This window comes from Ursus arctos, unplaced genomic scaffold, assembly GCF_023065955.2.
Source record: "Ursus arctos isolate Adak ecotype North America unplaced genomic scaffold, UrsArc2.0 scaffold_11, whole genome shotgun sequence".
NCBI lineage: Eukaryota > Metazoa > Chordata > Mammalia > Carnivora > Ursidae > Ursus > Ursus arctos.
In genome coordinates, this window is record NW_026622775.1 from 45,042,897 (window position 1) to 45,070,230 (window position 27,334).

The following is a 27,334-nucleotide window of genomic DNA, read 5'->3' on the forward strand; positions in this document are numbered from 1 at the left end:
TATAAAGGCAATTAAACATATCAAAATGTAGGCAGTAAACTGATAGTAAAAAAATATGCAGAATATAGGAATAGACCATTAAAAGAGAAATATATAAAAATAAATGCACTTTCTCATTAATGATGGAAATCCACATTTTCCTGTTTACCAGGGGGAGTGTAGTACAATGGATTATAGGGCAAGATCTGGAGTCTGGCTGCTTGGGTTTGACCCCCTCTGTATCATCTTCTAGAGGTGTTATCTCAGAAAATTACCTTGTTTTCAAGTTTTTTTTCATCTGTAAAATGTATAATATCAGGCCTCATGTAGATATGATTTTTAAAAGAGCTCTTACTTGAAAAGCCCTGAGTAATACCTTCTATCACAAGGGTACAAAACTTAAGTTGTCATTTTTAAAACAGCAGTGAAATGCTATTATCACATGATAGATTAGAAAAAATTAAATGGGTAAAACCATCAGCTGTTGATGAAGAACCCCCCAAAATAAGAATTTATCTTTTTTTTTGCTGACAGGGATGCGAATTGGTACACTGTATTTAGGTGATGATTTGATGGCATTGATAACATTTTATCCAGCATAATGTTCAACCAAGCAATTCCACTTTCTTTTTTCTTTTTTACTGAAGAATAGTTGATATACAATATCCTGTGAGTTTCAGGTGTACAACGTAGTCATTTGATGAGTCTCTATGTTATGCTGTGTTCACTACCAGGGTAGCTACCACCTGTCACCATACAACACTAATATAATACCATTGGCTATATTACCCTATGATATACCTCACATCCCCATGACTTATTCTTCCCATAGTTGGAAGCCTGTATCTCTCTCTGTCCTTCATCTGTTTTGCCCATCCCTTACTCCCTCCACTCTGGCAACCATCAGTTTGTTCTCTGTATTTATAAGACTGCTTCTGCTTTTTGTTTGTTGTTTATTTTTTATTCATGTTTTGCTTTTTAGATTCCACCTATAAGTGAAATCATATGGTATTTGTCTTTCTCTGTCTGACTTATTTCTGAGTATAATACCCTCTAGGTCCATGCATGTTGGCACAAATGGCAACGTCTCATCATTTTTTATGAGTGAGTAATATTCCATTGTGTATGTATACAAATGGTTATTGTGTGTGTCTCTGTGTGTGTGTGTGTGTATAACACATCTTTATCTATTCAAATATCAATGGACATTTGGATTGTTTTTATATCTTGTCTATAAATAATGGAAATAAATAATGGTTATAAATAATATATATAAATGATATAAATAATGTAATAAGTATAGGGCTATGTATACCTTTTTGAATTAGTATTTCCATTTTCTTTGGGTAAATACCCAGTAATAGAATAACTATATTATTTGGTATTTCTATTTTTAATTTTTTGAGGAACCTCCATACTGTTTTCCACAGTGGCTGTACCAATTTACATTCCTACCAAAAGTGCATGAAATTTCCTTTTTCTCCACATCCTCACCAACACTTATTTCTTGTCTTTTTGATGCTAACCATTCTGCAAGGTGTAAGGGGGTATCTTATTGTGGCTTTGATTTGCATTTCCTTGATTAGTACTGTTGAGCATCTTTTCATGTATTTTTTTGGCCATCTGTAAGTCTTCTTTGGCAAAAATGTCTATTCAGGTCCTCTGCACATTTTTAATTGGATTATTTGGGGGGGTATTTTGGTGTGGAGCTGTGTAAGTTCTTATTATATTTTGGATATTAACCCCTCATCAGATATATAATTTGCAAATATCTTCTCCTATTCAGTACGTTGCCATATTGTTTTATTGTTGTTGTTGTTGTTGTTGTTTTGGTTTTTTAAGTTTTTTTTTTATTATGTTATGTTAGTCACCATACAGTACATCATTAGCTTTTGATGTAGTGTTCCATGATTCATTGTTTGCATATAACACCCAGTGCTCCATGCAATACATGCTCTCCTTAATACCCTTCACCGGGCTAACCTATCCCCCCACCCTCCTCCCCTCTAAAACCGTCAGTTTGTTTCCAGGAGTCCACAGTCTTTCATGGTTCATCTCCCCCTCTGTTTCCCCTGCCTTCATTTTTCCCTTCCTTTCCCTAACAGTCTCCCTGCTATTCCTTATGTTCCACAAATAAGTGAAACCGTATGATAATTGTCTTTCTCTGCTTGACTTACTTCACTTAGCATAATCTCCTCCAGTCCCATCCATGTTGACCATATTGTTTTGTCGATCATTTTCTTCACTGTGCAATGCTCTTTATTTTTGTATAGTCCTGATAGTTTATTTTTCTCCTTGTTTTACTTGCCTGAAGAGGCATATCAAAAAATGTTGCTAAGTCCGATGTCAAAGAAATTACTGCCTATTTTTTCTTTTAGGAGATTAATGGTTTCTTATCTCACATTTAGGTCTTTAATCCATTTTGAGTTTATTTTTGTGTACGGTAGAAGAAAGTGGCCCAGTTTCATTCTTTTGCATGTAGCTGACCAATTTTCCCAGCACCATTTATTGAAGAGACTGCCTTTTTTTTCCTTTGTATATTCCTGCCTCCTTTGTCATAGATTAATTGACCATACAAGTGTTGGGTTATTTCTGGGCTCTCTATTCTGTTCCATTGATCTATATGTCTATTTTTGTGCCAGTACCATGTGTTTTGATTACTACAGCTTTGTGTATATCTTGAAATCTTATATTTTGATACCTCCAGATTTGTCATTCTTTCTCAAGATTACTTTGGCTATTCAGGGTCTTTTATAGTTCCATACAAATTTTAGTATTATTTGTTCTAGTTCAGTGAAAAGTGCTGTTAGAAATGCCATTTTTAATAATCTGTTCTGCAAAAATATTAGCACAGGTGCACAAAGATGAACATACAGACACGTTTGCTGCAGCAACCCTGTTTATAGTAGCAAAAATTCAGGACAATTTAAATGTCCTAGTTAGGGAATATTGATGAAATTGTGATATATCCAAACCAGGTAATTCCAGGGAGTAGTTTAAAAGCATGAACTAAGTCTGTATCAGCATTGTAATTTCTTCGTCAAATGTCAAAGCAAGACACAGGACAATTGTTCCGTGCTCTCCTTAATTAAAAACATAACAAAATCAGAAACAAAGAAAATCAACTCTAACTAGAACTTCAGCCGTGGAAGTATACATGCCAAATGGTTGTTAATAGGGGTTACTTCTGGGAAAAGAAGGGAGAGTGATGGGAATTATAGCCTGTTAATGAACATACTTATTTAAATTTGTGTGAGAGTTTATTCCTATTATTTTTGAGTTATAAACATTTTATTTATGTTATTAAGATAAATGCAAGGGCCAAAACATAAATAAATTACTAGTCTTTTCTTGAGGAAACTCTTCACACCATTAGTTCTGCACTTGCTCCTCTTACCGAAGTGAGTACAGCAACGAAGCAAAACCTTTAGATGATGTTAGAGTGAAGTGCCATGTTCCCTTGACAAACATTAGGGCATCATTTTACCAGAACCAGTGCATCAAGTGTGAATGAGTCCATTGTGCTGAAGTTAATTCCTCCAGTTACTTAGCAATTTAGGAATGTAGGCTAATGGTCCAGAGCATTTCTTAGTACATTTACATAATTGCTTGTTATATGATAGTCGAAAATTTTTCCTTCATTTAATAAACCTTGATGAGTTAACATATAAATGCTGAGGCATATAACTAGAAACCCTCTCACTTGCCAACAAATGGATGAGCAAGAAAGTTCTGGGAAAGCTTCAGAAACACTTTGAACCATCCAAAAGAAAGAGGGTTATCAGATCTAATTTGAGAGCATCCAGACAGGTAAAGCAATAAAGTCTGTCTCTTCCTTTTTTTGCATGTCACCTAAAGGAAAATTCTTTTAAGTAGAAAACCTTCTAGTTATTTGAAAAGTTTTCAAATATTAAAAAAAAGACTGATTACAACAGCTAACATTTTTATTTGTAGCGAAATACCATCAAATCTGTATTTGGCAAAAAAACAAAACAAAACATAGTCCTTCCATTTTGTACATTCTAATTACAATCGTATAAGAGAGGTGACATTTCTTTAGGCATCAAGATCAAGAGTGGTTTGGAGTCTAGGCTATCTCTAGTGGGCAAAAGGTAGAGATAGACATGAAATAGAAAAGCAAAATACTGAAGGAAGAAACAGGACAAATGGAAAGGAGAAGAAATATAAAAAGAAGAAAGAATAAAAGGAAGAAAGACTAATAAAACTTGCAGAGAATGACAGAATTTAATCTGCAAAAAGTTATCATATCTCACACTCAGTTTTACAAGAGTTAAGCTTGCGATGAATAATAAATATGCACTACCTGACATTTTGTATAATTTCTCTCTTTGATGTTTGGCTGTACAGGCCCAAGTTTGAGCTCGATGGGACCTCTGAGGGCACTGAGACATTTGAAAGCTGCAATTTGCCAGAAGCGTACAGCTGGCTGGTGTCACAACTGGGATTAGATGCCAGGCCTCCAGACATTCTGCCTGGCACTCTTTATCCACAACATTCAAATCACAGCAGGGCATGCAGTGCCCAGAGTTTACATAGAGCATAAGCTGAGCAAGAATTTGCAGAGAGTAGAACTCTGCGTATTCAGGAGGAGGAAATACATGTCCAAGGGTTGAAGAATGGGACTATCTTTTGTGAAATAGCATCTTATATAAACAGAGGTAATTCTCTTTTCGCTTATGTGTCCAGAACCCATCATTAAAAAATTCACATGAGAGTTATTGCTTATTACTGCCAGGACTACTATTGCTTGCTGTCCCCAATGATGAATGAAGCCAGAATAAACGTTATAGATTTTTTAAAGCTGCATATAATATGGCAACAGCAATAAACTTATGACATTTCACCTCACTCAGCAAACATAACAGGAAGGTCAGGAAGGATAAATGTGTGTTAGAGGGAAAGAAAAAAATGTGTTATTACAACTTTATAATCTTCTACTACTGGGTGATGATGCTACATCCCATTTACTACTTGTATGAAGAATGGAATCAAAATATATGCAAAGGAGAAGCAATTTATCTTAGTAAAGATTTGTGGCAGGGCTATAGGAAAAATCATTAGTGAGGCAATTTATAGGAAATGTCATTGTGGTGTCTCTGTATTATTCTTCACATTTTCTTTGGCTCTTGAGGTTTTCATTCAATAGCTAGATAGTGAGTATCTTTGCTGGGAACCGTGCTGGCCTCTGAGAAGCGGGAGTAGGTGCAGAACAGTTGGCTTTTGAAAAGATGAGAATTTTGTAAGAGCTGCTAACTGCTAGCTCCGGAGGGGGAGATCCTTCCTGTCCACTGACAGGGAAAGAAGGTGCCCCCCCATAGATATGAGAACTTCAAAATAACCCCATTAATGGAAAGTAGATAGTTTTACTTCATCTCACTATGAGAACAGGCTATTGTATTTACTTAGATTTTCCAAGAAGAAAGGAAACTATAGTGTTTTTTTGTTTTGTTTTGTTTTTTTACATGGAAAGGAACTGTCACAGGTGCTGTCTGTTACAACAATTACCTTTTTTTGAAGGAATACATGTTGTTTATGATAAGTTCTCAGGCATGAACAACTCCGTTGAATTAGAGAAGTAAGACATTTGAGATTGGAGACTACCTGAGGATATGTTCAAGTACAACATGTCTTACTGGACTTATGTCCAAGAAAGAAGTTCACTTGTTCCATTAGCTTTCCAAGTGCACTATTTATTTTTTAAGGTTAGTAACTTCACCTCTCTTGGTGCACATTCTCCACATATCGAATATATTTTGAAAGCTTCAAATAATAAGATTTTACAAATGTTTCAGGGTTTGTCTTCTCATAGTGATGATTATGGTATTTTGGGGTTGGTTTGTTTGTTTTCCTATTATGAGAACTAAGAGACAAAATATCACGGGTAATTTTAAATGAATACTAGTTATTTTGCAGTATGATAGTGAAGGATGAAAATATTGTCCTGACACGATTACCCCAGTATCAACAGAAATGAAATTTCATTGTCGGAAGCTCTTTTATATCTTTGGTATCCAGTTGGTTTGAATCACATATTCATTCAACAAATACGTAATGGTGTGCTTGTGAAAATTCCTGGGTATTGCAGAGAATATAAAATGCCTCTGGTTGGATTTTCTGTCACTAGCACATTTATTTCATGAAATATTTCCCCCAGCATTTCTCTCTGTATTATCTAATTTAAACTTTAAACCATTCCTCCAGGTTAGGCAGGAGAGGAATTAGTATCCTCACTGAGTAGACTAGGAAACAGGCTCATGTTCAGTGACTCCTCCTACCAGATGACCAGAGAAGGATGAAACTGGCCTTCCAATTCAGGTATTATTTTGCTCTCACACTGAACTCTGCTCTCGAGGAGGTCGCAGATCACCCTCTCCCTTCTTCCCCACACACATACACATACTCACTCAAACATACTGTACTTCATACTGTACCCCCCCATGGGGGAGGGGCTCATATTGGGAAAATCATATTCAGTTGATGGTAAGCAGGACAGCCTTCATGGAGGAATTGGTATTTTATCACATGACATTTGTCAAGTGCTTGCTGTGTGCCAAGTATGAGATAAACAGCACTTCATTGTCTGCTGTCAGTTAGCTCAGAGGGAGGGAAAGCCAAACAATGATAACTCAGGCTAACATGCAGAAATGCAGATTGCTTTAGAATAGCACGTAGGAGAGTCGTGTAACTCAGAACACACAGAGCAGCTAACACCTGAGAACTGTTACATATATTATTCTCTAAGCAATGGGGAGACATCGATGGATTGTAAGCAGGAGCGTTACATCTGCCACGATAGGAAAGAGATTTATTATAAAGGGGGCTATTTGGGAAGTTACTGCAGCAATCCAGTCAATAAATGTTTGAGGACCATATGAAGGCAATGCCAGAGGAGCTGGAGAAGACAGATTTGAGAAGTCAAAGGAGATAGTGTTGGTGAGAATTTGTATGCTGGGGATTAAGGAAAGGAGGAAGTCCAGAGTGATCCTCACATTTGGAAAAGAAAGGTTTTGTTTTAATACATGAACGCTTGCCTTATGGAATTGGTGAATTTTATGCTAAAGAAAAAAGACAAATAAAATCCTGATGCATGATTAATAAATAGTTAATATCAACATTGATTAGAACCCAGAATTTAATAAGTAGGGAGGTCACAAGAGACATATGGAGCTTACTAGTTGCCAACACTATTGCAGCTCATTTTTTCTTTTCTTTTTTTTTTAAGATTTTATTTATTTATTTGACAGAGAGAGAGAGAGAGAGATCACAAGCAGGGGGTAGTGGCAGGGACAAGGGAGAGGGAGAAGCAGACTCCCCACTGAGCAGGGAGCCCGACATGGGGCTCGATCCCAGGACTCTGAGATCACCACCTGAGTTGAAGGGAGACGCTTAACCCACTGAGCCACCCAGATGCTCCTCATTTTTTCTTTAATACTGCTCCATCTCACAGTGAGGTGGATGGGTAGGTAACATTATTATCCTCTGTTACAGATGACTAAATTGAGACTGTGAAGTAAAGTAACTTGCCCAATAAATCCAGATAGATAATAGCAAAGCAGGGATTCAATCCCTGGTTCAGTCCCTCACTGTTATCCTCTACAACTACTACATCTAAGGTCAGAGCCCCAAGATCTGGGCTAGAGAATAATAATTTTTCTATGGTATTTAATATTTGATATTGAAGTTATAGGCTTTTAGACAGTGTAAAATAGTGCTGAGTATTTTATGTATTTTTTCTTTGTTTTAATTCTAGAAAACTCACACGAGGTCTTTCTTGAAAGAATTAAACATTTTAATTAATTATACCAGCAAGGAAATAAATATGAAATAATTTTGAAAATATGTGATTTCATTGGTCTATGTGTCTGTTTTTGTGCCAGTACCATGCTGTCTTTGTGATCACAGCTTTGTAGTACAGCTTGAAATCTGGCATTGTGATGCCCCCAGCTTTGTTTTTCCTTTTCAACAATTCCTTGGTGATTCGGGGCCTTTTCTGGTTCCATACAAATTGAAGGGCTATTTGTTCCAGTTCTTTGAAAAATGTCATTGGTATTTTGATCGGAATAGCATTGAAAGTGTAGATTACTCTGGGTAGCATAGACATTTTAACTATGTTAATTCTTCCGATCCATGAGCATGGAATATTTTTCCATCTTTTTGTGTCTTCTTCAATGTCTTTCAAGAGTGATTTGTAGTTTCTAGAATATAGATCCTTTACGTCTCTGGTTAAGTTAATCCAAGATAACGTATGGTTTTTGGTGCTATTGTAAATGGGATGGATTCCCTAATTTCTCTTTCTTCAGTCTCATTGTTTGTGTATAGAAATGCAACTGATTTCTGAGCATTTATTTTGTATCCCGCCACATTCATGAATTGCTCTATAACTTCTAGTAGTTTGGGAGTGGATTCTTTTGGGTTTTCCATATAGAGTAGCATGTCATCTGCGAAGAGAGACAGTTTGACTTCTTCTTTGCCAATTTGGATACCTTTTATCCCTTTTTGTTGTCTGATTGCTGTTGCAAGGACTTCCAGTACTATGTTGAATAATAGTGGCATGAGTGGGCATCCTTGTCGTGTTCCTGATCTTAAGGAAAAGGCTTCCAGCTCTTCCCCATTGAAAATGATATTTGCTGTAGGCTTTTCATAGATAGTTTTTATGAGATTGAGGAATGTGCCCTCTATCCCTACACTCTGAAGGGTTTTAATCAGGAAAGGATGCTGTATTTTGTTAAATGCTTTTTCTGCATCTATTGAGAGGATCATATGATTTTTAGCTTTTTTCTTGTTGATATAATCTATCACACTGATAGATTTGCGAATGTTGAACCATCCTTGCATCCCAGGGATGAATCCCACTTGGTCATGATGGATAATCGTTTTAATGTACTGTTGGATTCTATTAGCAAGGATCTTGTTGAGAATTTTGGCATCCATATGCATCAGGGATATCGGTCTGTAATTCTCGTTTTTGATGGGGTCTTTGCCTGGTTTGGGGATCAAGGTAATATTGGCCTCATAGAATGAATTTGGTAGCTTTCCTTCTGTTTCTATTTTTTGAAATAGCTTTAGGAGAATAGGTATTATTTCTTCTTTGAATGTTTGGTAGAATTCCCTGGGGAATCCATCAGGCCCTGGCATTTTGTTTTTTGGAAGGTTGTTTATCACTGTTTCAATCTCTTCATAATTAATTGGCCTGTTTAAAAAATCAATTTCTTCCTGTTTCAGTCTTGGTAGTTTATAGGTTTCCAGGAAGTCCTCCATCTCTTCTAGATTGCTTAATTTATTGGCATAAAGCTGTTGATAGAAGTTTCTAATAATCCTTCCAATTTCATTGGTGTTGGTTGTGACCTCTTCTCAGCAAATAAGCAGATAAAGGGAGACAACTCTGGTGATTGTTCAGATTTGGGAACCATTTATACAAAAAGCTGAATTTGACCATATTAAGAGGAATGAGATCACGAAGACATATAGTGTAAAGAAAGAAGACAAACAATTGGAAGATAGGTCCTTGGAGAATGCCTTTTATGTGGTTGATTTAGGAGGACTAATATGACAAAAATACGAATTGAAGGAGGAAGGGAGGAGGTGGGACGGTTCATGTTGGCAGAATGAAGGAGGAGGAAAATGAAGGTGCAGATGCAAGAAACATGTAAGAAATATAGAAAATGAACATGTAAATAGGGGCCTCACCTGTCATACTTAATGTTGTTTCCCCAATACTTAGAGCAATGCATAGCTGGTTCTCGAAAATACTTGGTTAATGTGGAATGGGTGAGGTAGAATAAAACAGAGGTGGTTATAAATGTCATGAACAAGAACAAAGAAGAGTAATGAACAAATTATTCTGAAATATAGAAGACCAATGATTACAAGAGTTATGGTGCTGTGAGCAGAAAGGAAAAAAAAAAAATCAACACAAACATGATTTGTTGGATAAAATTTTTGGGATTTCCCCCCTGTTTTTATGGATGTAGCTGAATGATAGGGAATTAGACATTTTTCCAGTGGGTGATACTGGAGGGGGAGAGATTAGAGCTAGGCTAGCAATTCCAGCTAATGTGGACAATATCTCCCCTCTTTGCTGTGGCAGTTTCTAAGCCTAACACCATGCTCCTCACACTGAATGTTTACAGTATGTATTTGTTCAGTAAATAAATAGACAAAGGGAGACAACTGGGGTGCCAATGAAGTTTTGGGAAGCGTGCTTAAAAAGTTGAAGTTGACCTTGTTAAAAGGAATGTGACTACTAAGACATAAGATGTAAAAAGAGAAGAAAAAACAATCGGAAGACAGATCCTTGGAGAATACCTTTTTAATTTTGGATGTTAAAAAAAAAAAGATAGGAGAGTGAAAGGTAATTAGAAGGAGAGGAAAAGTACCGAGATGGTATGATTTTACATTGGCAGCAATATGGAGAAGGGATTGGAGAACAAGCCTAATAGCAGGAGAGAGAGAGAAAGAGAAAGAGATCAAAAAGCAAGTTTTTGATTAATAAATTCAGAGAGGCTAAGAAAGCTTAATCTGAGAAAAAGATGATTGGATTTAGTGAGTAGGAGACGAGGACTAACAAATGATAGGGACATTTCAATAGTTAAATCAAGGTCAAAGTTTGCAAGGGGTTAATGTCAGAAGTTTAGTGATGAGAGAAGAGATATTTTCAGTGGGCTCCAGATTTTGAAGTCAGGATTGCTTGGTGATGCAGCTTTTATCAGACTTTGCACAAGCTGCAAAGGGGCTGTCACCATTCCTGCTTATGAAGCAGCCTATGCTGTTTCATTGAAGTGAATGGCAATTTAGGATAAAAAATGTAAAATAAAAATAAATCCTGCCCTGTTCTTTTTCTGCCTTTCTATGAAATAACCACGGAAGGTTCTCCAGACTGTATCGAGTATGCTGCATTAGCTGCACCAATGAGCAGAAGGACCCAAGAGAGAAAGATGGGACGTGGATGCACCATCAGCATTGTTATTGGCTTATTATCATCTGGGCTCGTAATAAAAAGTGGAATAATCAGCAAGTTACTTACACCCAGGAGATGAGAATTTCTGCTGTTTGACCTCAAGTGTCTTTTAAAAGGGCTTCCCTTTGTTGAACTTCTCAAAGTTGGTATTAAATATTTTATTAAAGCAGAACTCAGTAAGAGCATCTTGACCTGCCAGTTTGCAATCAGTTTTGAGTCTTAAGACATCAATGCAATTCTAATATTGATCAGCATAATCATTCAGAAAGTTGTAATAGTGTTTCAGAAGGTGATTATATGGGCCATGGAACTGGAGGTAAAACTGATCTTTTCTGTTCCTTCTTCTGCCTCCAGTGATGACGTAGGAAAAGAATGAATATATGTAGGGTGCTGTTATTATCTAACTAATTTTAGAAAGCTATCTTTGGAATTATTCTACCACTTGTGACACATTATTTGGATATTCTCAGTGATAGTAAATCTTCTGTCTTTGAGGATGGATATAAGTTAGGAAAATGGCTCTAAAGTTTGGAGGGATAGCTGGGAAATAAAGTTGAGATCACAATGAGCAATTAAATTTCTAATCAAGTGAGGAGTCATTTCAAGGCAGTGCACCTAAGATTCTTGTGTGTTGTGTCAGCAGGGTTATGTATCTGTGGTATATTGGGGAAAGCATGAGTTTTGGAATGCAAAAATACTCTTGGGTATTTTGGGGATGGAATGTTAGAAGTGTAGCACTAAGTTTTTTGGTTTTGTTTTATTTTGTTTTGTTTTATCTTGAGGTGATCGCTGCAAACTGGATAAAAAAATACCTCAGCTCAGGTCAGCATTCTGATTGATTCCTGGTTGTAAATCTCAGCGATATCTTTATCATGCTTGGGGACAGAGACAGTGACTGACCTAAGATAAAGAGAGGGAGACGAGCAGTGTTGACAAAATGACTGTTAATCGTATGTATAGAAAAGGAACATTAAGAGAGAAATATCTAGAAAAAAAAATGACTGTTAATCGTATGGATTATTAAGGAACATTAAGAAAGAAATATCTAGAAAAAAAAGAAGATAGAGTAAATAGACAATTGAATATGTACCATGATGAGATAAAGGATAAGGAAGAGGGTTTGGAAGCACCAGGGATAGTCAGGAAAGAAAGGCCATTGTTACAAAATTATGCTCATTGGAGAATTAGCTGAATTGCCTGAAAAAAAGTGCCTTTTGAATCAGGTGAACTGTAATTTCTTGTGAAGTTTCATACAGCTTGTGCCTGTTGTTGGGCCAAAGCCAAGTGTTTCCAGATGGCCACAATAACGAGGAGGCCCCTTGACAACTCACTTCAGTGTCTAAAACAAATGGAAAATGAAAGGTATGGCTCCTTATTAAGATAGTCTTTGCATTCAAACAGGAGCATCCTTTATCAAGCATTCAGCTGGTGGTGTGGCTGCTGTTCCCTTCGCATAAGCTATTTCACTTAAGATGAGAAGACGAGGTCTCATTAATAAATCATATTGCCTGATATTCCTATAGTATTTAGATGACATGCGGACACTTCATGGAAAATGAAATAAATAGACCCAGAGAGAATTTTATAGCAATTTCCCCTTTTTATATGTCATATGGAATCATCATTTTCTGAACAAACGTAAGCTTTAAGATGTACATGTCCATACACATATATCCATGTATAAAATAAGAAATCACCACAGAATTTGCGTAGGAAGGTTTTAACAATGAAAGGGTTTTTTTCACTTATGTGAAGAATGAGCCCAGTCAAACACATTAAAGGTTATTTTCAACTTCTGTACTCAGACAAGGACAAAATATGAACATAAATAAATGACAGAAATCTCATCTCTATTTTATGTTAAAAGTTTGAAATGAATGTAAATGAATATATTCAGTTTTCTGAGGTATATTAGACTACTCTGCAGAAGATTGGTAATAAAGGAGGAGATGCCAGTTGATACATTACACAGATAAAACCTAGAAATCCTAGAAAACTTATGTTAGAAATACAGAAGTGAGTTGAAGATTAGTAAATATTTAAAGGAAGATGAGACTATTTGATAAATAAAAGCCACTCAAAGAAATAGTCAATCTTGCTTTCCTTTCCTTGCATATCATTTAATACTTACTAAAAATTATTGCCTATTATTTATTGATTGTCTGGAATTGGTTATTAGAATCTGTCTGTATTGTAGCAATGCTTTTATTCATGAAGCAAATCTATTTTTCTACAGATATTCTATTTTTTGTAAAGGAAATAAAATGAAATAAGATTGCACTGGTCTTATCCTTTAAATGGGATTAATTAATTTGAAAGGATGCTTGGTATTATGCTCCGGTTTATTAGATTATCTTACTGGATAGCATATTTACATTTCCTTGGGTTGAAATGACCCTTGTGATTTAAAAAAAATATCAGCTACTTAATCATTTAAAGCTATGTGATTGACCTGAATTGGTGGTCTTAAGCATTGTGTCATGGGTGGTTTCTATAGGGCATTTCAGAGGAATCAGTCTTGGAAGAGGTAACTCTTAGTTCTCAGATATTTTCAGATTTGTTTTTCAAAAAATTATTCTGGCTATGTTGTAGAGAATTGAATGGAAAGGGAATATTGGATGAAGGAAGAAAGTTGGGCAGGTATTCCAATAATCCAAGTGAGAAAAACAGTATTATCCATTAGTTAAAAGCATGGACTTTGGATCCAGATGCTAGATTTGAGCACAGCAGCTTTCACTTACTAGCTGTGTGACCTTGGGCAAATCACTTAATCTTGTGTTTCAATTTTCCTATCGAAATCCCTATTTGGGAATAATAATAGTTCCTGCCCCAAGGGTTTTCATGAGAAGTAAGTGAGTTAATGTGCCATAGATCATGCCAGCCACAAGGCAAGTACAATGTAAGTATAGGCTGTTAATGAACTTGGATGATTGGAATAGAGTTACAAATAAGTGGACCACATTTGAGTATATTTAGTGTTAGAATAAACAATAATTAGTGATTGACAATAGGGGAGGGGGTAGGAGAAGGTATTGTCATATGCCATTTACTGTATATCATTAGAGGGTAAGGGATTGTGGAGTGATGGAGACTTTCAAATGAAATATTACTTTTTTAAAAAAGATTATGGTCCTAAATCAGAATATTTTGATAATAATCTTTGTTTTGTGTGGGTAAGTGAATCCATGAGAAAGGCGTTCTGAACTCCATTTAATCGCTACTTGACTTGAGAGACCCAAGGTAAGAGGTCTCTTTCTGGTGATATGTCTCTTTGTGTATCATGTGAGTGAGTCTTGCATCTGGTTTCTCTTGAAGAACTTTGGGTCAGCATTAGAACTCTTCATAAGCACTCTGACCTTCTACCATGAAGCGTCATTAACACAGTAAATCCTTTTAAAGAATCAGATATTAGAGGAAATGAGATGTTATGAATGTGTGTAAATGCCAGGTAACTGCAGTTTGTTCTTCACATATCTAATGATTGTTACTTACACTTTTTTTTAGAGGTTTATTTGTTTATTTGAAAGAGAGAGAGAGAAAGAGAGAGTGTGCATGTGTGAGTGCGGGGAGAGGCAGAGGGAGAGAATCCTCAAGCCAACTGCCCCCTGAGCATGGAGCCCACACTGGAGCTCCATCTCAAGACCCTGAGATCATGACCTCAACTAAGTAAATAAGTACTTATACATTGGATGGATCATCGTTATAAATTCTGTATTTTTCAATTCGATTATTTTATGTTTCATATAAAAGGGCATTAAGTTTTAAGCAAATCTACATTATTGTACGCCAATTTCAATGATTTATCCTTTCTATTTTTCCTATTCAGTCTGCTCCCAGTTTTCAAGAGGAGTCTATGCTATTTTTGGATTTTATGACAAGAAGTCTGTAAATACCATCACATCATTTTGTGGAACGCTCCATGTCTCCTTCATCACTCCCAGCTTCCCGACAGATGGCACACATCCATTTGTCATTCAGATGAGACCTGACCTCAAAGGAGCCCTTCTTAGCTTGATTGAATACTATCAATGGGACAAGTTTGCATATCTCTATGACAGCGACAGAGGTAAGTGACAATATCCCTATGCCTTTGTAATGGGTCAAATTCAATGCCTACACTTGACACTTCTACGTGATATTATGGAGCTACACAGGTGTGCTAAATTCTAGGGGTCACTTGGTTTAATTTTTCTGTGTAAATGAATAATGCAATTTGAAACTTGGGAAACATATTTAGAGTTTAAAAAAAAGTGAATGTTCAATTTAAAGATATAGACTCTGTCAACCCAATGCCCAGATGTTCAGTTGTAACGTAAATAGCACCTTCTGACGTCAGCAGCTAAGACCCTATGGGGACTACATTACTAGTCAAAGGTCTTCGAAGTGACTGCCTTGAAAATTGATTTAAGTGAACCTGAATAAATATGCAAATAAGGACTTCTAGAGAAATTTGTAGCAATTAAATATCTTCACGTGCAAAAGTTTTATGAGGAAGAGGTGACCGTTATTAACCTTGCTTTAAAATGACATCTCTGAACCTCAGAGAAGTTAAAGGACTTGCTCATGATCCACTCGAGCGGCTGGTACAATTCGACCCAGGTCTTCTGACACCAGACCCACACGTTTTCGTTATTCTGAGTTTATGATGAGATGTTATTGATTAGCATACTAATTGGATAGAATCTTGGCTCATTATACTAAAGTTGCATTTTCAGGGGGAGTTACTTCCTTCGTGTTTCCCACATTTCATGTTGCGAAGTTTCGTATTAACAGACCTGCTTGATGTATGTGTCATAGAATCCCAGATGTTCTTTTCTAAAATTTTATTTATTTATTTGAGTATAGTTGACACATGATGTTAACGTTAGTTTCAGGTGTACAACATAGTAATTCAACAACTCTGTACATTACGCTTTGCTTACCACAAGTGTAGCTCCCATCTCTCACCATACAACGCTACAACCATACCACTGACTACATTCTTTTATTCCCAGGACCTATTCATTCCATAATTGGAAGCCTGTATCTCCCACTCCCCTTCACCCATTTTGCCCAACACCCTACTCTTCTCCCCTCTGGCAGCCATCACTTTGTTCTCCGTATTCTCTGTTTTCTATATTTTATAGTTTGTTCTCTGTATGTGCCCGGTTCTGCTTTTTTTTTTTTAATAGATTCTGATTGTTAATTCATTTGTTTTGTTTTTTAGATTTCACATATGAGTGAAATCATGTGGTATTTGTCTTTCTCCATCTGTCTCACTTAGCATAATACCCCCTAGATCCAACCATATTGTAACAAATGGCAGGATCTCATTCTTCTTTACGGCTGAGTGATATTTCGTTGTATATATACCACATCTTATTTATCCATTCATCTATTAGTCAAGACTTGGGCTGCTTCCCTATCTTGGCTACTGTAAATAATGCTGCAAGACACATAGGGGTGCACATATCTTTTCACATTGGTGTTTTCATTTTCTTTGGAATCTCAGATGTTCTTAACTATTCCTGGGTCCGTGATTTGGCTTCAGTGGGTGTACTTACTAAAGTTGAACGAGCATTTGTGCACATGTTTGCATCTATATTTTTCTAAAGACAGTATCCATAACCAAACTCAAAAGGATTGAGAACCGTTATTGTAAGAGTACCTAAGTCCAAACTAGGCTTTCTTCAGCAGCTTGCTTCTTGGAATATTTAAAGGTTCAAATGAAACCCAGAAGCCTGTCTCGACCAAGATAGGGCACCTTGTTAACCCGCAAGGGCAGACAAGAAGAGAGCCAGCCACCAGTCAATTCGCCATTGATTAGTCTGTAGTCATTTGCTGCAGCAATCCCATCTGGGGTGCTCAAGCTAGGTGTCTGATTCCCTGCCCTGTCCTCCCAGTCTCGGCAATGAGAACACTCCATGGAAAAGCCTGCCAGCATCTACAAGCTGAAAAAAGTTGCTAAGTCAACAACTTCTCCCCTCCCCCGCCCCCCCCGCCCCCTTTGAGAAGGGAGAGCTTTGCTATTCCTACGAGGAATGAAAAATTAAAGCAGAACCATTTAAAGAAAATATGGGTTGCAATGTGCTGGATGATTCCGAAGCATACTTCTTATTAATGTGATAAAAGGCTTTCAAAACTGAGCTTATTCATAGACTTTCCTCCTGTTCTCTGCGAACTCCCTTAGAACTCTGTCATGTTAATAAAACTAGCCTACAGTCTGCGAATATTCTGAGTGCCTCTTTCACCCCTGCCTCCTGTTGCGGTGATTTCTATCACGCAAACATATTTTATCTCTGGACGCTCTTTTTCATTGTCTTCGCTCCAGGCCAGGCCACCACCACATGTTCCTTCTCCCTCCCCTCCGTTTCCACACTCGTTTCTCTTTAATCCATTTTCCGCAAAGTAGTCGCAACGTGTAAATGCTCTTCAGTGCTTTTCTGACCTTATCATTCCTTTGCTTAAAACACTTCTCATGAAAATGAAGATAAAATAGAAAATCCCTAACATGGCTCTAAGGTCTGGTTCCTGCCAATTGATGCTACCGTCCTGCTCACTAAGCTAAATCCATCGAACTAAACTTCTTTCACTGTCTCCAGATGCACCAAACCAAACCCTTGCAGCTCAAATCTCTGCACACGCCTCTCGTTCTTTCTCCTCCTTCACGTCTTAGCTTCTAGAGCATTTCCACAGAGCTGCGTTTCATACTTTTATTCTCTCACATAGAAGTCTCCTCTTTCCCTACATAGTACTTACCACAATTTATCCTGAATAGTAGTATCTGTTCTTTTACTCAAGAACTGCTGTTGAGCTACTATGTTCCAGGGCCAGTTTCAGTCGCACAGGCCAAGCACTATGTCTTCATTTGTGCCCTGGCTGTAAGCCCCCAGAAGGCAATGTCCAGGCAGCACCCATTACACTGGGTGTCCAGTTTCTAAGTGTACACACAACGCTTAAGATGATGCTGGAACAGAGCTGATATTGAATAGATAGTATTAATAAGAGTTAAGCATCTGTGTATTTTAAGTTTGTGATGATATGAGAACCTGGATCTCGCTGGCTAAATTGAAGGATCGGAAGATGAATTCTGTTTGACAAAGTTGAAGGTGGCGGTTTTCCTCTAGGGGCATACCTCACCCTCGCTGTGACTCCCTGTAGGTGAACATGAACTTTAGACGACAGAGGCCATAAACAGAAAAAGAGAAACTCTAGTATTTGAAGAGAGATACGAAGAAAAGCTCTGGGAGGTGATCAGGTGACGAGGGATGAGTTTACACACTTGTGAAAAGAACATGAAACATTCTGAAGTGATTTCATTAATACAGACTTCGGAAATAGTAAATAAAATTGAAGTGATGAGATAATCTCCAGTCATGAAATTGTACAAATGGATTTGAGTTTAAGTTCATCTTTTGAGAGAAGACTATTAGAGTTATAGTATTCTTTATTAAAGTTATGTATCATATATTTAAGCCAAAAATGGCCTTATGGACACATTTTCAAGGTATTATCAAATAGCTGTGCTCCTGTTTTAATATGAACAATGTTACACTAGATCTGAAACTGTTTTCAGAGATAAGTGTGTAAGACTCAAAATATTAGCAAATGACTTGATCTTTATATAGTGTTTTACCTGGACCGAGGAAATGGGATTTTGCTATCCAATTTTTTTCTTATTACTGTCTTAATTTTTATAGCTTTGCCATCATATTACACTTTAAAAAGCTCATTCGTGCATTTATTGTGTGACTGGTTTTCTTTCCTTCGGCCATTAACCTCATACACTTCAAGGAAGCACTTCCTTATGTAGTGTTACGTGATTACGAGCACACGTCTTTATTCCCTTTATCCCTGCTATGCATGCTTTAAAAACAGATTCCATTATTTCATCTTTCACTACATCTCTACATGCTTCAATTTCAAACAACTTGGTCTGTCCTTGATGTGGCGCTCTCTCTACTTCATGGATTATAAAGGTTTCTTTTTTTTTTTCTCAACTTAAAAAAATTTATTTTAATTTCAGTTACTTAACATACTTTGTGTTATATTAGTTTCAGGTGTACAATATAGTGATTCAACACTTCCATACAATACCCAGTACTCATCACAACAAGTGCACTTCTGAATCCCCGTCAACTATTTCACCCATCCTCCCACCCACCTCCCCTCTGGTAACCATCTTCTCCATAGTTAAGAGTCTTTCTCTCTCTCTTTCTTTCTTTATTTTTTCCTTTTGTTTGTTTGTTTTTTCTTAAACTCCACATGTGAATGAAATCATATGGTATTTGTCTTTCTCTGACTGGCTTATTTTGCTTAGCATTATATTCTCCAGCTCCATCCATGTCATTGCAAATGGCAAGATTTCATTCTTTGTGTATATATAACACATCTTCTTTATCCATTCATCAATCGATAGACACTTGGGCTGCTTTCATGTCTTGGCCATTGTAAATAACACTGCTATAAACATAAGGGTGCATGTATCTCTTCGAATTAGTGGTTTTGTATTATTTGGGTAAATACCCAGCAGTGCAATTGCCAGATCATAAGGTTATTTTTAACTTTTTTGGGAACCTTCATCCAGTTTTCCACAGTGGCTGTGCCAATTTATATTCCCAATAGTTCATGAAGGTTCCTTTTTTGCCACATCCTTTCCAATACCTGTTTCTCGTGTTGTTGATTTTAGCCATTCTGAGGTGTGAGGTGATATCTCCTTGTAATTTTGATTCACATTTCCCTGATGATCAGTGATGATGAGGATCTTCTCATGTGTCTGTTGGCCATCAGTATGTATTCTTTGGAGAAATGTCTGTTCATGTTTTCTGTCCATTTTTAATTGGATTATTTGTTATTTCAGGTGTTGAGTTTTATAAGTTCTTTATATATTTTTTGATACTCACCTTTTATCAGATATATCATTTGTAAACATCTCTCATTCTGTAGGTTGCCTTTTAGTTTTGTTGACTGATTCCTTCATTGTGCAGAGGCTTTTTATTTTGATGTAGTCCCAACAGTTTATTTATTGATTTTGTTTCCTTTGCCTCAGGAGACAGAAAGAAGTTGCTCTGGCCGAGGTCAAAGAAATTATTGCCTATGTTCTCTTCTAGGATTTGTATGGTTTCAGGTCTTACATTTAGGTCTTTAATTCATTTTGAATTTATTTTTGTGTATGGTGTGCGAAAGTGGTCCAGTTTCTTTCTTTTGCTTGTTGCTGTCTAGTCTTCCCAACACCATTTGTTGAAGAGATTTTCTTTTTCCCATTGGATATTTTTTCCTGCTCTGTCAAAGACTGATTGACCACATAATTGTGGATTTATTTCTAGATTTTCTGTTCTGTTCCATTGATCTATGTGTCTTTTTGTGCCGGGATCATACTGTTGTGATCGCTGCAGCTTTGTAATAAAACTTGAAGTCCAGAATTGTGATGTCTCCAGCTTTGCATTTCTTCAAGATTGCTTTGGTTATTTGGGATCTTTTGTGTTTTCATGCAAATTTTATGATTATTTCTTCTTGTTCTGTGAAGAATTCTGTTGGCATTTTGGTAGGGATTGAATTAAGTGTATAGATTGCTTTGGGAAGTATTGACATTTTAACAATATTTCTTCTTCCAATCCATAAGCATGAAATGTCTCCATTTCTTTGTGTCATCTTCAGTTTCTTTCATCAGTGTTTTGTAATTTTCGGGGTACAGGTCTTTCACCACTTTGGTTAGGTTTATACGTAGGTATCTTATTATTGTGGGTGCAACTGTAAATGGGATTGTTTTTTGTTTCTCTTTCTGCTGCTTCGTTATTGGTGTATAGAAATGCAAGAGGTTTCTGTACATTGATTTTGTATCCTGCAACTTTACTGAATTCGTGTGTGAGTTCTAGCAGTTTTCTGGTGCCGTCTTTTTTGTTTTCTATACGCAGTATCATGTCATCTGCAAATAGTGAAAGTTTTACTTCTTCCTTACCAATTTGGTATTTCTTTTTGTAGTCCGATTCCTGTAACTAGGGCTCCAGTACAATTTTGAATAAAAGTGGTGAGAGTGGACATGTGTGTCTTGTTCCTGAACTTAGGGGAAAAGGTTTCAGTTTTTCCCCATTAAGGATAATATTATCTGTGGGTTTTTCATAGATGGCCTTTATTACGTTGAGGTGTGTTCCCTCTAAACCTACTTTGTTCAGGGTTTTTATCATGTCTGGATGTTGTACTTAGTCAAATTTTTTTTCTGCATATATTGAATTGATCAAATGGTTCTTATCCTTTCTCTTATTGATGTGATGTATTATATTGATTGATTTGTGAATACTGAGCCACCCTTGCAAGTCAGGAGTAAATCCCACTTGATTGTGGTGAATGATTTTTTTTTTTAAATGTATTAATGAAGTCAGTTTGAGAGCATTTTATTGAGAATATTCATCAGGAATATTGTCCTGTAGTTCTCGTTCTTAGTGGTGTCTTTATCTCGTCTTGGTATCAGGGTAATTCTGTCCTCATAGAATGAATTTGGAAGTTTTCCTTTCTTTTCTATTTTTTGAATAGTCTCAGAAGAGTAAGTATTAACTCTTCTTTAAATGTTTGGTAGATTTCATCTGTGAAGCCATGTGGTTTCTTGATTACTGACTCAATTTCTTTGCTAGTTATTGGTCTGTTCAAATTTTCTATTTCTTCCTGTTTCAGTTTTGGTAATTTATATGTTTCTAGGAATTTATCCATTTTTCCTAGGTTGTCTAATTTGTTGGCATATAGGGTTTTATTTTTTTCAATTTTTAATAATCTTTACTTTTCTGAGAGTCTAGAATTAAATAAACATATTGGTTTTTTTGTTTTTGTTTTTTTTTAAGATTTTATTTATTATCAATTTGAGAGAGAGAGAGAAGAGAACAGCACACAAGCTAGGGTGAGGAGCAGAGGGAGAGGGAGAAGCAGGCTCCTCACTCAGCAGGGAGCCTGACGTGGGGCTCCATCCCAGGACCCTGGGGATCATGACGTGAGCTGAAGGCAGACGCTTAACCAATTGAGCCACCCAGGAACCTCTATATTATTAAATTTTAATTTCTAAATATACTAATTGATGTTCTTTTGAGCAGCATGGGGCCAAAGCTTGAAAATGGGTCACTAACATTTTGCCCCAAATATGAGCTAGATGAAAAAAATTAAAATTGTCTATGCTTTTTTATTGCACTGCTCCTAAGACTGCCATTTAAACCCTTCCTGCTTCCCACCATCCATCAAAATGCTGAGCACCTAGTCCAGGAATCCATGTCCCAGTTATAAACAAGGGAGGACATAGATGCATCTTGGTCTTGGTAGAGTTCATCTTCTTCTATTTCAAGTTTACTCATGAAAGGAGTGCTGAAAATGTTCATTTGGTGCCTGTGATGTTTTAGGACCGCTGTCTTCTCTTTATCCAAGCCATACTGTATCACTCCTTGATGACTCAGTGCTCTTCCTAAAAGCATATTATTACTTCATAGACAGTAGGTAGATAGATCTTCAATACATTTGGAACTATAGAGTAATGGGCTTACCTATGTTAATGCATTAAATATAGTTTTATGTATTATATTTGAACCAAGACTTTCATAAAAATGTGTTTCCTATTTACTGGTTCAATGTCAATAAGGTAAGACAACACGTTTCTATAGACAGTAAGTAAAACCAGAACTAATGCTTTATACCTTTATGTCTTGATTTTAATTTTGAGCCATACTATTTGTTCCCTGAAGGCACTTTGATTCTGGTTCCAAGAAGAAATCATGCATAGAATAAAAATGCTTCCAAATTATAAATTTCTTTTCAGATGTCCTGAGAAAGTCAATGAGGGAAATATATGTTAATCTAATCTGCCTAGGCATGCTGCCATGATTTAGAGATCATAAATATTAATTTCCGTGCCTGAAAGATGAATAATGGCAGTGAATTTTAAATGAAACAAAGAAAATATTTTTGAAAAGAAAAAAATAGTCTGAATGAAATATACCTATTTGCAGTAATCATTCTTAATTCTACCCACTAATATACAGACTAAAACACTTAGACTTTACCTGTCTTTAGGCTGATAACATTTCTATAACTCTCTCCTGGTATTACTAACACTAGCTCAAGATGAAACAGTGAAGTACTGATGGTAATACTTTGGGAGAGTTTTAGGATAATTGTCAGGTCACAAATAGATTATACAACAATAACTAGTCTTGCAACAATTAGGCTCTTGAAGTGGTAATGTTGTCCAACAAACATAGTCTAGTCATTCTTTATTTTAGCCAAAAGCCTGAGAATATAGAGTTTAAAACTTAATTTTAGACCTTGTAATATTCTTGAGTTACTTTAGAATGTATTTTAAATATATGGATTAGGAGGAATTGTTAATTTTCTGGGTTTTTTTTTCCCCTATTTGTAGATGAACAACTGCGTATCTCCAGCTTTCTTTGTTCTGAGTAATTCAGTAATAAGAAATCAGTCTCTGCTATAATTCAGCTATCCTGATATAGTATAGATACTAAAGTAGAGTAATTACCACTTAGTAACAACTTGAAGTAAACCAATATTTATAAAGAATGTCCACTGTCCATACAAGTTTATAGTCCAATTAAGGGATGGAGGTATTTACGAAGATACCAGTTTGTGTGGAAGGGAAAGAGTAATTATCTCAAGTAATATTTTCCCCCTAATTAGAATGTGGTACCAAGAGACCAAGAACATGAATTTGTGTTAAGTTTGAAGAGGTTAATTTCACCTCAATAGTTGTAACATGTATTTTTCAGTGGGTTTTAAAATGATCTGCTAATTTTAAAGTAACCAGAATTAATACAAAACTCTTAGTTGTGGGGAAGACACAAATCAAGTCGATAGACTAAGAGGTCTGTTGCTATTAGCAAAAAAACAAATTCAAGAATATGGATTACTAAGCATGGGACAGCAATCTCTTTAAATCATGAGTCAGACTATTTTATGGATTGTGAGTTACTTCTGGCTGTCCCTAGGAGATGAGTTAATATTATTCATTGTCTTCTGATGGCACTAAATTAATCACGTCTGATATTGCACCACTTGAGCTATTTAGCTTCTTAATGGATGTAATGTTTTTAGGCTTCATAGGTTACAAAACATTAATTCTGAGAGTTTTAATAACTGAAAATCCACACCAACTGTGAGTTACTTTTGACACAAGAATGAATAAGTTGAAAACTCAACCATTTTTTTAAATGCATTCTTATTAGTGTAATACATCATCTCCATATTTTTTGACAAGATGAACTGCCAATAAATGTTAGGTATAGAACTATCACTTGATATTTACAAATCATTATTTATATCCAAAATTTCTTATAATATTTGTTGAAAGTTGGAATAGAATATCAAGAACATTAACACTTGAAATTTTAGTATGTGGTAAACTTCATGATTAAATAAAAACAAAAAATAATTTCTGCCTGGAAGAAAGGAATCCCAGTGCTGTATGATATTATGTGGATAGCAAATGGAAGATCATTCATGGATATAATGTTTTTAAGGAGGTAACAAGGAAGAGTTAGTTGCATAAAGATTAGAATGTGGGAAAGTAGGACCTAGATAGTGAGAGAGATTTAGAAAATTAGCTTTTTTTTTTCCCACTCAGGAAAAAAGACTGGATAGATTTAATAACTGTTTTCAAGCACTCTGAGAGCTGTTGAATTGATCATGATGGCCAGCTGTATGTTCTATCTTCACTGATGATGAAAAACAGGAAAAGGGTTTGAATTAAATCATGGAAAGATTTATTTATAAATAGTGAATGAAAATCGTAGGTGATCCATGAAGTTTTTAAAAGAAATTTTATCATTAATAGATTTTTTTTTTACAATATAATGTGGTCTCTTGTTTAAATTATCCCTTGAGAAATTCTTGTGTATCCTGTGTTTTTGGTACATGGACTGCACAGAGGAAACAATTATTGTTGTTTTGCCAAAAACCCCCACATTCACTCTAAGTTCAATTTATGGTTCAACTTCCTAAATTGAAATAAAAATAAATTATTTTCAATTTTCATAATGAAATATTTTAAATAAAAAATAAAGAGAATAGTATGAAGACCCCCAAGCACTCTTAACTCAGCTTTGTTAATGACCAATATACAAGGAATCCTGTAACTATCTATATCCCTTTGTCCTTCACAATTATTTTGAAACAAATACCTGCCATCATGTAATTTCATCTGTACATATTTCAGTTTGTACTGTGAAAGAATACTCCTGTTTTCGGCACAACCACAATGTCATTATCATTTGCAGGCAGATTCACAGTAATTCATTAATATCATCATCTATTTTTTCCCACAGTTTATTTGAATCAAGATAAAAATGAGGTCCCTATTTCCAAATTGGTTAATATATCTCTTAAGTCTTTAATAACATATGTAGAGTTTCAGTTTGATGATTGCAACACTGATATTTAGCATATTACTCTGCTACATATTCCTTATAAATTGGTAGCTTGATCTAGAAGCTTGGTAGGATTCATGTTCATATTTTTTTGCAGGAATACTCCACAGGTGATGTTAAATATTTCTATTTAGAGACATGTAGCTTCTGATCATCTCTCTTTTTGTGTTTTTAGCAACAGTTAATGATTGTTACCTTGATTAATTAATTTGCTAGGTGTTACAAGTGGTTGTAATTCTAAATCTATATTCCTTCCTCATTTGTTAGCTGGAGTCTTTCCAAAAAGGAAAAGCTGTCTTAATTATTATCCTGAGTATGGTTCATATAGGAAGGGCAGGAAAATTCTTGTTTCTCTTCCTTTATTTACCAATTTCAAAATAATAACTCAGCTCCTAGTATCCTTCAAAGGCAACCAGATATTTATATGTATTTAAATATCACTGATTCAGTTTCTATGTTGGTTATCAGTCTGTTCAAATTTTCTATTTCTTGATGTTTCAGTTTTGGTAGTTTATATTTTTAGATATTAATAAGGATTCATGGATTTAAGATATGTTATGTATTTAAGTCTTTTGCAGTTATTCCTCTTACTGATATCCAAATTGCCTTATCTTTACTTTAAGTGATCTTCAACACATTGGCTCCAGAGTCTTTTGACACAAGGCTGATAGTTTTGGAGAGCTTCCTTGCATTTTGTATCACAAGATGTTCCAGGCTAATCTTGCATCTTCTTGGCCAGTATTGAATCAATACAATTTTTAATGATGTTTTCCAGATTAAATAATTTTTTTTAGAATGCACAAATTTGTGCCATAGTAAATAGATTGAAATAAAGTGTAGCATATGAATAAAATTTATAAAGCAGTGTGATCACGTTAGGCAAATCCCAGATTTTATGGGTAAAAAGAAATCAGCATTCTTCTGAGAAAGATGTATGACTTTCTGGAATCAGGAAGATGATGTGATGAGTCCTGAATTCTTTTTGGAGCCCAGATTTGGTGTTGTTCATTAAGCTATTAATAGAAATAATGAATTTAGGTTGGCTGTGAAGAATTGAAGTGGTGTGGAAGACAGTTTATATACTGCTTTTCCAACTGCTAAAGTGCACATTTAACTTTAAGCAATAAATTCCCCAATTGTTTTCCTTCTCAATCCTACATAGGAGGCAATGCATTTTTATTAAAAAGAAAAAGAAAATTTATTTATTTATTTATTTATTTATTTATTTATTTATTATTTATTAATTATTTTATTATGTTCAGTTAGTCACTGTATAAGTCGTATGGTGCCATAAGCAAGGCTATTGATAAACAGTAAACAGCTCTTACATTTGGAAAGTTAAGTAAATGTAACAAATCTGAGCTAGAAAACTAACTGCTACCATCTGGTTAATAGGTGAACATTTTAATCTCTATGGGATCAGTTCCAATAACAAAAACATGATGTAACAGAAGGCTGAGGAAAAACAACTGCTGACTAGAAGACAATAGAAGGAAATACAACAGCCTCATCGAGATTATTGGCTCATATGCTTACAAAGACTCATGTAGATTTGTCTCCCTGAAAATGTTTGCAACCTCTTGAGGATGTTAATATGAAGTGATAGACTGTCATATGTAAAGAAACAGTCTTGCCCATTCTCTAAGAGAAAGAAATGTGTGTAATGTCTTTGGATCTCACTTTAACCAAAGGTATCACAGACATTGCTCTTTAGTAATATCCAAAAGAAGACAGCTGAAAGAGCTGAAAGAAGGGGAGACTATTTTGCCCCCAAACCATGGTTCTTTCCATCAGAATAACAGCATATAGATAAAAGAGCTTTTGATGTGAAGCGGAAATAAGTCGATGTCGATAAAGATCATCACTGTAGCTTTTTGGAGGAGTCAACATCCCCTCAGTTGCACAAAAATATCAGCCGTAAAAATATATTCGCTGTCAATTTCACAACGTAATTCTGAGTTATTCAAGTATCTTTATCAGTCATCAT

General features: G+C 35.7%; 1 protein-coding gene across 2 annotated transcripts in view; it reads left to right on the plus strand.

Annotated features, from left to right (window-relative positions):
• GRIA2 (glutamate ionotropic receptor AMPA type subunit 2) overlaps positions 1-27,334 on the plus strand; it is a 149,690-nt gene that overhangs the window by 57,799 nt on the left and 64,557 nt on the right. For both annotated transcript variants that reach the window (XM_044384426.3, XM_044384427.3), the window contains exon 3: positions 14,784-15,023. In XM_044384426.3, the coding sequence (XP_044240361.3) occupies positions 14,784-15,023 (240 nt within the window). The remainder of the gene's footprint in view (positions 1-14,783; positions 15,024-27,334) is intronic.